This window comes from Dermochelys coriacea, chromosome 3 (genome assembly GCF_009764565.3).
Source record: "Dermochelys coriacea isolate rDerCor1 chromosome 3, rDerCor1.pri.v4, whole genome shotgun sequence".
NCBI lineage: Eukaryota > Metazoa > Chordata > Testudines > Dermochelyidae > Dermochelys > Dermochelys coriacea.
The window spans coordinates 144,003,569-144,016,698 of record NC_050070.1 but is presented as its reverse complement, the minus strand read 5'-3'; the positions used below and the strand labels follow the sequence as shown (position 1 = coordinate 144,016,698).

At 39.2% G+C, this 13,130-nt stretch overlaps 1 protein-coding gene across 11 annotated transcripts in view; it reads right to left on the bottom strand.

The window, feature by feature from the left end:
- CNST (consortin, connexin sorting protein) overlaps positions 1-13,130 on the bottom strand; it is a 121,703-nt gene that overhangs the window by 44,025 nt on the left and 64,548 nt on the right. For all 11 annotated transcript variants that reach the window (XM_043512270.1, XM_038393970.2, XM_038393969.2 and 8 more), the window contains 2 exons: positions 7,000-7,202; positions 720-750 (listed from right to left, as the gene is read on the bottom strand). In XM_043512270.1, coding sequence (XP_043368205.1) covers positions 720-750; positions 7,000-7,202 — 234 coding nt within the window. The remainder of the gene's footprint in view (positions 1-719; positions 751-6,999; positions 7,203-13,130) is intronic.

Sequence of the window (13,130 nt, the reverse complement as noted above, 5' to 3'; positions counted from 1 at the left end):
AAATTAAGTTAGATTATGTTATAGTCACTATGACTGGCTCAACTCCTGGAATCAAGTCCTGTGTATTGTTTAGGAATAGGTCAAGAGTAACCTCTCCCCATGTGTGCCCCAGAACTAGCTGTTCCAAGAAGCAACTGTTTGTGGTTTGAGAAACTATTAAACTAAACTGTATCCCTATGTAACATTTGACCAATAAGTGTTTGGATGGTAAAAATCATATGTTATTGTTTTGCTTTTGTTACTGCCAAGTTCTCCTTCAACACTGTGCACTAGTTATCATTATCCTGATGCAGAGGACAGTAGAACACACACACAGGCCCACCATCACTACAGTAGTATTTTTATAAATTAGGATATATATCCTATTTGGATAAGGCATATTCTTAATGTCTAATACTCAGAAGAGGATTTCTCATGTAAAACAGTTGATTTCTTTGAAGCATATAACTGTTTTGCTTATGTCTTTGTTTCTGGCAGGCATTACCAATTATATCAGTACAGCTTTCTTTACTTGTACTCCAGCTAGCTGGCTAAGAAAGCACAGCAGAAAGCACATATTGTAGGCTTACTCATGTATAAAACGTGGCATGTTCACCTTTTCCTAACCCTGATCCACAGCCTGTGAACCATCAAAGTCTGTTTTTCTTTCAAATTTTTATGATGCCACTTTACTTTTTTACAAAATGGAGCACTGTTAATTTTGATCAATGAAAGGATACATTCCTCCTCCTGAAAATAGGCCTCAGCTATCTGTAAAGGAAAAAGAAAAAGAAAATAATGTTTAACATCACGATTCTTTGATTCTTTATTATAGTCATGCATGTATAATATCTTAATTTTTAAGAGTTCATATTTTATTTGTATACATTTGCTCCATGTTAAAACTAGACATAAAAGTTCTTATTCCAGGAAAGGTTTTTTAGAAGAAAAATCAATTAATTTTAAAAACAAAAAACACAAAAACCCCATCCACTATATTCATTTTAAGACAAACAGATATATTTCAAAAAAGTTATACTTTGCAGATGAATACTTGGTCTTTGAGATTAACCAAGTGAGTAGGAAACAATAAATACTGACAAGATCATACAAGTAGCAAATATAACTCCTTTTTCTTATATTCACGGAAACCGATAAGCCCATATGTTAGTTGGGTTCTAGATCTTTTAAACTGATAGGTTTTTATGCTTAAGTGATTATACTACAAAGAGCTTTATATTAAGGCAGTCTAGATGGTGCACATTTTCACTTACATGCAAGGGATGAGAGTATGAATTCTCTTATCAGATATTACTCTCTCAGGACTGCAGGAAGTAAGATCATTGCAGAGAGGGAATTCTTGAGTAATGCTACAGCACAATCTGCTAAAAGGTGAAATGGGGAACACTCTTTCTGAAGGGCCAGTGCCCTGACTTATCATGCAAGAGCAATCTTTGGATAGAGAACTTTAAAGGTGTGGTGGTGGGGCGGGGGGGGGGGGAATGCAGCTTGTCACAAACCACAGATATAACTACTCTCCTCTTTAGGTCCCTTTCACAGCACTGCGAACTCCAAACATTTGAAAATCAGGAGTTGGACCTCAAAAAAAATTGCAAGATTAAAAATTAAAAAACAAAACAAAAAAAACAACAGGTCCTTTTTATTTGTCATCTACTTTTTGAGTTTATAGATTACAGTCAAGCTTTTTTCTGAAACTACACAGGCCAGAAACTTTTTTTTTTTTTTTTTTTTTAAAATAAAATGAAAGCTGAAATTCTCATGAAAATCTCAGGATTTCAGGACCTGGGGCTTTAAGAAAAGTATCAATTATTGCCAGACTTGTGACAAAATTGTTTTCTGCACAACTGCAGGACCCATGTGGAAGAGAACCTAGCCATCTTTCCTCAATTCACTAAGCACGGGGTCTTGAGATCCAAAAAAACTTCAACATGACAGCAAAATGAAGCGACATGGCAGCTCTATGACCTGCATTATAGATTTTATGAGGTAGAACCAACTTAAGTCTTTTCCCCTTTTAATGACATTGCTGTAACAGAAGGGATTAATCATGACCTTTAAGTGACAGTTCTGCCAAAGGAAAACAATGAGAAACACAGAGACACAGCATTTAAAGACTGTTCTACCAGATTTAGGCTGACCTAACCCATGCATGTCAGAACAAACAAAAAGCTATCTGGCAGATCGATACAGGAGGCTAGTGAACTTTGCGTGTTCCATATAGAATCCACAGTACCATTTCAGGTTTAATTTGGAAATCAAAACATTACCAAGGACAGGTACAGGTAAAAATTATGTAAGGAAGGAAGACTGATTATTTGAAGTAATATTTTAGAAGATCATGTAAAAATGTTTAAGAGAGGTTACATTAATCTGTTGGAGAGACATGGGCTCAAAATAAGCAGAGGAAAACCAGAGTATATAGTATGTAATTTCAATAATGTGAACAATGAAGAACTATTCTTGAAACTAGAGGGACAGACAATACTGAAAATGCAAAGGTTCAAGTATCTGGTTTCCAGAATCCAGGAAAATGTGGAAATGGACGATGAAATGAGAGCTACAATAATAAAAGCGTGGCTCAAATGGGGAGAGATAATTGATTTAGCATGTGACAGGAAGATTAAAAGGGAAAGTCTATAAAACCATGGTCCGTTTGGTTTTAATGTCTGGTGCTAAGTGTTAGACAACAAAGAAGAAACATGAGCAAATAATCTGTTCCATAGAAATGCAACTGTTGAGGTAGATGAATGATATAAGTAAGAAAGACCACACAAGGAATATGTATGTTAGAGATATACTCAAATTAACACCCATAAACAAAAAATGAGGAAGTGCAGGCTGAGATGGTTTGGTCATGTGAAGCACAGTACTGAGAAACTCCACCAAGAAAAAAAAAAGACAGACAAGTCAACCCAAGAAGGATGTCATAAAGGAAGACAGGTCAGTATGTAGTATCAGAGGATATGGCATTGAACAGAGTACTTTGGAGGGAGAGGACTCATAGAGCAGACCCCATTTGATGGGATTAATGCAAGAAAGAAGAAAAAGAAGACGTTAGATTAACCTCTAATCCTTGAAACTCAACCACCCTATAACCTGAAGCTAAATACCAGAGTGATGGCCATCATCTTGGCCAATACACTGAGGACTAAAGTGGAGATCTCCAGAGCTAAAAGCATGAGGTGCTACAGCTGCAGCTAAAGAGCTAAGACTTCCCACCTTGGGGCACAAATAACTCCTATCTTCTGTAGTTTGGTACAGAACGGGACCAATAATATTCACCAATGAGTTACCATGAGAAACTTTCCATATCAAAACATGGACATGGAAATAAAACCAAGATATAGTATCAATGTAGTCTTCACAAAACTAATTTTTTAAATGCAGAGTTTACTAGAATGGGTATGTTACTGATTATGTAGCAATGGACTTTCAATTGGTACTGGAAAGCCAGAACTGCAAGTATTTAGCAGCAGCCAAACTCCCAAACAAATAGTCTGAATGCCATAGTAGGACAGGTGTAGAACATAGCAAGTATTTTTGCTTGCCCAAGGTACAAAGCAAGTCAGTGGCAGAACTTAGGTTACAAATTGGGTGTTCCTGGCACGCAGTTCTACTAGACTATTCTGAGCCAACATCTCCAAAGGGGAATTGACAGATGAATTCTAAGACTCATATTTTTGTATATCCTGGCTGCTGCCTGGAATGGTAGTCCCAGAAATTCGAGGAACAACTCAAGGAGCATTTATATTTTTTGTCTTCTAATGGCAGAAAGAAATTATGTGCACACTCCTAGAAATCTGAAAAGCATGTTCTGGGGTTATCTGGTTATCAAAGGATAATTTTCTACTTAATTAAGCTTAATCCTTATTACACACTCTAGTATACTGATGCCTGGAAAAAAATTATTGTAAGCTTTTTATTATGCCATTCTGAATTTTAATACTTTAGTGATTCTGTAATACAGCAATTGGTTTTAAATTGCACTTGTTCATATGAAATAAAAAGGTGATTAAAATTAATTCTATCCTGGGTGAACAGTTGTGAGATGTCAAGGCTCATCATATTAGAAAATGACAGAAACACATCACATATACAAGTTATTGGCAGGCTGTATTAGTAAATCTAAATCAGGCCCTTCATGACAGATTAATCCATTCCAAAGAAGATGATGCTCTAATTACTGCTCATTTCACAAGAAAAGAATAAGCTTTGTTCTCCAACCATTTGATTTTTTCCAGCTTAATAAAAATATGGCCAACATGGGAAGTACTTATTGACTTTCTTTCAACTACTTTATTAGGGCTTGTTTCACTTGTCTCAGGAAGGACGGTTGGTCTTGTGGTTAGGACACATGGCTGGGAGTCAGGAAACAGATTCTATTCTCAGTTCTGCCAGAGGCTTCCTGCATGACTTTGAAAGAATCTGCCTCTTTGTACCTCAATTGCCTCATGTGTAAAACAACAACTAGAATTTACCTGCTTCCATACTCACAGAGGTGTTATGAGGATAAATTCATTAATATATGTAAAGCACTTTGAGATCTCTGCACTATTTACACTGTCTTCTTTATATGGTGTTGATATTCACGAGCCAGCACAAAATTTATTGGCTGTTTCAGGCAAGAGACTAAATTAGTGCTAACAAAGTTTCACATACATAATTAAGGCATGGAAATAGAAACTTTTCACTAAAAGCACCATTTTTTAAAAATTGAATATTGAAATTCCACTGCTAATGTAAACTGCCAGTAAAATATTTATTTTTTTAATGTAAAATATATTTATGGAGCCTGACGCCTATTTTATTTATTACTCATTTTGATCATTTATATGACTGACAACAAGAGGCAATGCAGCAGCAAAGGAACCACTGTTCTGCAGAAAACTGCTGAAGAGCAGTTTCAAATGAGAACACTGTTTTCGACAATGGTGGCAAAAGAATAAGTCCATCAAGTAGCACTGTCAGACACTATAAGAAAAAGGAAGCTAAAGTGATCCCCTCAAAATACATCCTTCTGGTCAATATGTAGAGCAAGGGATCGGCAGCCTTCAGCATATGGCCCACCAGGGTAAGCCCCCTGGCAGGCTGGACCGGTTTGTTTACCTGCTGCGTCCGCAGATTCGGCCGATCGCGGCTCCCACTGGACGCAGTTCGCCATTCCAGGCCAATGGGGGCTGTGGGAAGTGGTGCAGGCCAACGGATGTGCTTACCGTGGGGGGGGGGGGGGGCCGCGTGCCGAAGGTTGCCGATTCCTGATGTGGAGCCAACGTTCAGCAAAACATTACTGTTGAACTGTGTATTATAGTTCAAAAGATTCTAGCCACATATCTATGCTACATTATAGTCACACTCCCAGTCACCCTTTGCAGGGGAGCAAAGCCACTAGTCTACTGGTAGAAATAAACAGCTATATATTAATTCTCACTTATTTTTCAAATCCACAACTATACATTTTACAACACTGCCTATTCTCATGGCTTGATGTAGAGCTAAGATAGTGACTGCACTATGTCAGGTTACATGGAAGAAGAATCATCAGCACATATTAATGGAATAAAAACTACCTTCAACTGAGTAAGTGTGATCCTTACGATCCATACATTAAGCTAGGTCTGCAATAAGAGTATTTCCAGATTAAAATGCTATTTAGAAAACCAATCTATTATTACTTATACCAATGTCTACATTCCTCACGTGATTTTAAAGGGATGTGTCCCCCATAAATTGTGTGTAACCAACTCTGGGATAGGGCTGCCAACTTTCTAATTGCACAAAACCAAAACCCTTGCTTTGCTCTTGCTCCCACCCCTTCTCCAAGGCCCCATTCTCTCTATGCCCCCTTCTCTCTGCCCCATCCTCACTCACTTTCACCAGGCTGGGACAGCGGATTGGGGTGCAGCTGGGAGTGCGGGCTCCAGGGTGGGGCCAGAAATGAGGGATTCAGGAACAGGCTCAGGGCTGGAGCAGAGGGGTGGTCTCCGGCTGGGGGTGTGGGCTCTGGGGTGGGGCTGGGGATGAGGAAGGGAGTTTGGGTGGGGGAGGGAGCTCAGGACTGGGGCAAGGGGTTGGGGTGCAGGAGGAGTTGTGAGGTGCAGGCTCCAGGAGGGGACTCAGGGTTGAGGCAGGGTGCTGGGGGGGGGTGAGGGCGGGGGTGAAGGGTGCAGGCTCTGGAAGGGAAATAGGGTACGGGAGAGGGTTCCAACCTGGGACAAAGGGTTGGGATGCAGGAGGGGGTGTGGAGTCTGACCTGGAGCAGGGGATCCGGGTACGGGCTCTAGCCAGGCACCGCTGGTCAGAGGCACAGTGGGGCTAAGACAGGCTCCTTGCCTGCCCTGGCTCCTTGTGACTCCCGGAAGCAGCTGGAATGTCCAGCTCCTAGGCAGAGGGGCCAGTGGGCTCCATGTACTACCCGTGCCCACAGGTGCCATCCCGCAACTCCCAGCCAACGGCAGCTGCAGAGCCGGCGCTCAGGATGGGGGCAGCATGCAGAACCCCTGTGGCCGCCCCTGCACCTAGGAGCCGGCCATGCCAGCCACTTCCAGGAGCTGTGCAGAGCCAGGACAGGCAGGGAGCCTGCTTTTCCCCGCTGTGCTGTTAACTGGACTTTTAGTGGCCCGGTCAGCAGTGCTGACCAGAGCCACCAGGGTCCCTTTTCAACAGTGATCTGGTCGAAAACTGAATGTCTGGCAACCCTACTCTGGGACCATATCCATAAAAAAAGAGATGTGGTTTGACATGTCTATACTAAGATTTTAACACAAGGTAATTTGCAATTTTAACATGTACTAGATAGTCAAAGAAAATCTCCCCCTTAGGGTTTTCTTTAACCACATAAGACATCTTAAAACTACAAATTGACTTGTCTACAGTAGGACTTTAACATGTGTTACCTAAAACATGTTAAAGTATTTTTTTTTCCAGCGAGGACAAGTTCTAGGACAAAAAAATAGTATAAAAATATAATCACATGTAACAACATTCTGATACACGGGATACCTGATGGAGACACAGAGGGAGTATCCTCAAGTCCATCCGCTCAAACTCTTCTCGAAGCATGGAAAAAAGGGACTGCAAAGTCTGTTTTTGTTGCTTTTGCTGATAGTTCACATTTGTCTCATCAGCATCGTCATCATGAATTGAGCCTGTAGCTTTAAGGCGAGCATTCTCTTTGAGTGCTGAGGTGTCCACTGAAGGAACTCCTTTAAATGGAAACAAATACCTAAATTAGGATGCAAGTATTAACAGGAAACTGAAAACAAAGCTGCCGGTCTTGTTAAAGTCAGGTGAAACAGATGGACTGACACTGATGCAGGACTCTATTTGAGAAACACTAACATACTTCATCCATTTTTTCATAGTTATAACTAAAGGGGTGCTGTGGTCCAATTTGGAAAAATACTGAACCAGTTAAAAATGTTCTACATAATTCAGAAAAAGATCAGTGGCCTGGGTGACTTCATATAATGAAGGCTATGACACTTTCTATAGTAATCCTGATTTTAACCCCTTTGAACATTTTCTAAAACTTCCTTTTGAAAAGTATCAGGTGTGGACTTGGTCCAAAGAGGCATTTTTGTTGCTGGAAGTTTGAGATTGATTAATTTTGGAGACATGGCACTTACAAGACTTCAAACTTTTTGGTGGGCTCATAACTAAAAAATGGCTTAGTTTTAAAATTTCGAAGTTGTTTTGAACATTAGCCTTCATAAACAACCGGACTACTTTTACTATTGCTGATGGCATTTCTCCCCTCCTCCCACTATTAAAGGGACCCTTCTGACACTCTGGGAGCTACATGAAGGACTCTGCAGATGGAACTTCCCTGAGAGGTTTTGGGGAAGTTAAGAGCAATGTATCATTGCAGAGCTTGTAAATTCAGTTTGATAAATAGCTATGACTATTTAAGCATTAAGAAGTTATTCACAGTGCATAAACAGCATTTATGAACTCTGCAGATGCAGATGGCAGGACTTGTAAGAGAAAGAGAGACAGTTCCCTCACACAAAGTCCATCAGCACTGCATCTCACTTATGATCAATTCCCTGCTAAACTAGGAAGGAAACCGAGCAGAGATCTCCTGGTTCCCTATGTAATATCTCACCTCATCATTCACTGGAGCTGGGCACCTTTAAGTTGCACAAAAATCTTTAGGAATTTGGTATTTAGAAAACTCAATTGTACATTTATAATAGCTAAAAACTTTGTTTTATGGCCCACTCACTGAAATAAATTACATAAATAAATAAACCAGGTGCAAATTTGAGAGTAGATTAAGCCTTAGCAAGGCAACCAATTCCTCAGCTATCCTAGCCACATTCCAAGTTTGAAGTCTTCAATTTTTGAGCGATTAAGTCTCTCTCTATAAATGGAAAGATTAGTTTTTTCCTTCATCAATAACTAAAACAGCTAAAGAGATTTTCCTCAAACTTTCCAAATTAACAAAACAACCATGAGACCAAGACTCAGCCTAAAAGAGAATAAAATTCAGGTACTGTACTATGCCTATTTTTTCTTTTGGCAAATACAGAACAATGGCTTATCCAATAAGGAGGACACTCTTTGCTTGCATATCCTGCCTTTGGGGAAGGATGGCAGCAGAAATGGACATTTACACAATTTTTCTCAGAAAGGAGATCCACTTTGTTTTTTGAATCACCCCTCTATGGGATGCCATAAATTAAACCTTTGAAGCACACTTCCAAGTGGACAAATGTCCAAATATAAAGAGAGAAAATTATGATTTGCATGTTTGTTTGTTTTTAAATCCTAGCAAAGAGGTAAAGGGCTGAATGGGCTTGGAGACTAAGCTACCATTCACCTCTCAAATTCATGAGCACACGGAAGGCTTTGGCTTCCATTGCTGCCAATCATACACGTTTTTCATTAATGTTTAAAAAGTCACACTTGAAATAATTTGAGAAATATGTCTGTTGCTTTACAATGACTAAAAGTTATACTCTACATATTGACTACCACAACTTTCTTAAAATACATGCTTATAATAAAACAAGCAGAAAGGCGCTTTGATATTGGAATTAAATAAAGTCTCAGCCATGTACACAACATAACTGATGTAATTTAAAAGCACAAGAGATGAGTAATTAGAGTCCTGAATAAATGAGGTATACAGTAATGACATATAGACTATTTTTAGTACTGGCATTTAAAAAAACCCCCAAAAGATCCATGAGGTATTTTCAAAAATTTTTAGGCAACAACTCAAGAAGTATACCTCATCTACGATATAAACTTTAATATATTGATTCATGGCTGGAATGTGCTTCGTAAACTTTGGTCATGGTTGTTTAACTTTTAGAAACCCCTAAAACGGTTTGAAAGCCAGTTTGTGCGAGTTTATGGCCTTCTCTATTTTAAAACTGCAAGACTGAGCACCAGCACATTTGGTGGCTGTGCTCCAAGCTGTCACCAGTTCTGTAATTGTTGTGCTTTGACCCTGGTTCCTTCTAAACTCTGGAAGCTGGAATTTTGCAAGCCCTCCTTGTGTTCTTTGCATGTGGAACCACATAATGGTGGTTCAGGGATAGAGTGTAGAGCTCAAGAAATGCTGTCTATGTGTTCCCACAAGGATCCCTCTTTTCCACGTACAGTTGCTAAACCTTCTTCCCTGTCTAAGTTACTCAGGACAGGAATACTAATAATCTCTATAGGTGGATACATACATGGGGCTTACTGCCCTCCAAAATATGAGTGTAACTTAACACTGCTTCTCCAGTATAAATTTGTGCCTGTGCTTTTCAACTATTAATTCATGCCTGTTTTTAGCCAGATTTGGTCCAAACATTTTTACGGAGGGATATATTAGAGATTGAACCAACACTGTTTCAAAAGAATAGTTTTCTGTTCAGAACTTTGTCACGTGATCATTAACTATGTTTTCTCCTGTTTCTGAATATTGCTTTCAATTTCAGCAAACTTTTACTCCCAAAGAAATGTAATACTTCAGACTGCACTTCTTAACTACATATTCTCTAGTTAAAGGCGATTACAAAGCACAACATGAGCTCTGAGTAAACCATACTCTGCAATTGCTGTCATGGAAAAATGACATTTTAATGAAACCATTGTGGCATCTTTGTTATTAAATTCATTTAGAAAGTATGTTTCAGATCCGCAAGCAGCCATACTGTGATCCACTTTTGACCAAATTCTACCCTTCAAGTTGCTCTACTGTAATTCTGAAGTAATTAAATTAAAGTCAGTGGAGTTACTTCTGATTTACACCTGTGTAACTGAAGGCAGAATCAGTGCCTTTTTTAGCAGTATAAGCCAGAGCCTTTATCTGTGGCTGTAGCATTTCAGTCATTTGTGTATGTGGTGTAGAGAGGCTACTTGGGTTCCCCTTTTCATTTTTCTCTCCCCACTTTAGAAGCGTTCCCCTTGCTCTCCTGCCCTCAACCTAGGAAAACCAAATGTAACTTCCTAATATCCAAAGAGTTCATTCACAAGTTATCCTTATTCTCTGAGGCTGCACTTTCCAGAGTTCTAAACTATTGTTACTTCTAGTGCAAGGAATAGAGCTTAATTCTAAATTGTATTTCCATTTGCAAAACTGCAACACATCACTAGTGGATGGTAGCAATGGCCCACATTATAGGCCTTTCAGCGCAAAACCAAATTCATTATAACTAAGTGAAATGTACTTTCAAAAAAATTTGTTACATTTTTAAATTAAATGTAAAAATTAACAGCAATCCAATCGTCGAATGGACAGACAATAAGGTGCTGATTCTACAACGAATTTATATTGAATAAGCCTGATGAAATTAATGGATCTCAGACCCAATAAGAATATACATTCTGATCACTGGTCCCTAACCAGCTAAAACTTCAAATGTGGTAGTCCAAGACAAAAATATGGCTGTCCCAATCCTGAGGCTGTGGTTTCACGCTCTTAACTAAATTTAAATAAAATATTGTTGCTGCTGCGATTGTCTGGAAGCATTTCTCTAAATTCTGCTTTCTCCCTTTAGGATATTGTGCCTCCGTCTTATTTGTATTCTCTTCTTTTCAGTGTGCCTGACACCCATTTGGTAATAAGTTTTGTTTTGTCCTTGCTTTAGTATATAACATAAAACGCCCCTACCACCACCTGTCTGAGAATGCGAGTCAGAACTGCTACTATGAAATATTTTATTTTGGCTACCTAAATAATATTATGGATAATGTCCATCTGTTTTAATATAAATTTGATTATATTGAACAGCACTAGGCTACTCCTCCACTAGTGCTTCCAGTTGCTGGTGTTAAGAGCATACTGCAACTCTGTCCATGTTTAGTTTCCTGGTCCTCGTGTAATACCTGGGTAAAATGGTCTAGAAAATTGTCAATTTGTTTATTGCTATAATGGGCTGATGCTTTTTTTTAAATCAAAAGTATCCAAACCATATGAATAGTGGTGGTTTTAGCCTCGTGATTCTGGCATCCATATTTTCAACAGCATCTTCAAACATATCTAGATAGATCTGATTTCTCTGCAGCTTTACTTTTAGAGACCCAGAAGTCTTTACTCCATCAATTTGCCAACACAAAAGATAAGTTTTCACACATAAGGACCAAGTTTATCTTTCACTGCAGTGGTGATCAAGTTCATCAAGACACAAAATACGCTCATCTTCATCTCCCCAAAAATGCCTTTAACTTCAGCTGCATCAGTCCCTGACTCAGTTTCTGCCATATATTTCAACTAGGTTATATTCAAATGATGACCAGTGCCTTCAGTGCTCTGGTTTGATTAGAAATCAGCATTCACAATGGATACCTCCCAAATAGTTCAGTTACAGGAAACAACTTGCAGTTGCTGTCATCTTTTGGGACTTCACTGGTAAATTTTGAAAATGTATTTCAAAATAAACTCAAACTTGTTAAAGATATGGATATTTTCTGAGGTCCATGATGGCAAGTTCAAAGTTGTAGTTGGCGCAGCACACCACACTAGCAGGAAAAGTGTCTTGCCTAACTTGGCCTGCGCACCACGCCGGATTTTAACACTGAGAGGGAAGAAAACAAAGTAAGAGAGGATACAGCTGTGGGTAGGAGAATGGACATAAGGAGGAAGGGTAGTGTGGATACCAGTCCAATAGGTCACACTGGCGGTAGAAGGTCCATGCCTAATCGGGTAAAGAATGTGACCAAGGCCAAACAGCAAAAATTAAGATGTTTGTACACCAGTGCGAGAAGCCTAGGTAACAAAATGGAGGAACTAGAGCTACTGGTGCAGGAAGTGAAACCAGATATTATAGAGATAACAGAACATGGTAGAATAGTAGTCATGACTGGACTACAGGTATTGAAGGGTATGTGCTGTTTACAGAAATAAAAGGAAAGACAGAAATAAAAGGTAAAGGTGGTGGAGTAGCACTGTATATCAATGATGAGGTAGAATGTAAAGAAATAAGAAGCAATAGAACAGATAAGAGAGAGTCCGTCCGGGCAAAAAATCACATTGTGGAAGAAAAACTACTAAAGCCTCCCCTGTGATAGTGCTTGGGGTGTGCTATAGACCACCGGGATCCAATCTGGATATGAATAGAGACCTCTAATGTTTTTAATGAAGTAAATACTAATGGAAACTGCGTGATCATGGGAGACTAACTTCCCAGATACAGACTGGAGGACAAGTGCTAGTAATAATAACAGGGCTCAGATTTTCCTAGATGCAATAGCTGATGGATTTCTTCATCAAGTAGTTGCTGAACCAACAAGAGGGGATGCCATTTTAGATTTGGTTTGGGGGAGTAGTGAGGACCTCATAGAAGAAATGGTTGTAGGGGAAAACCTTGGTTCAAGTGATCATGAGCTAATTCAGTTCAAACTGAATGGAAGGATAAAGAAAAATAAATCTGCAACTAGATTTTTTGATTTCAAAAGGGCTGACTTTAAAAAATTAAGGAAATTAGTTAGGGAAGTGGATTGGACTGAAGAACTTATGGATCTAAAGGCAGAGATGGCCTGGGATTACTTCATGTCAAAGTTGCAGAAGCTATTGGAAGCCTGCATCCCAAGAAAGGGGGAAAAATTCATAAGCAGGAGTTGTAGACCAAGCTGGATGAGCAAGTATCTCAGAGAGATGATTAAGAAAAAGCAGAAAGCATACAAAGAAAAGGAGT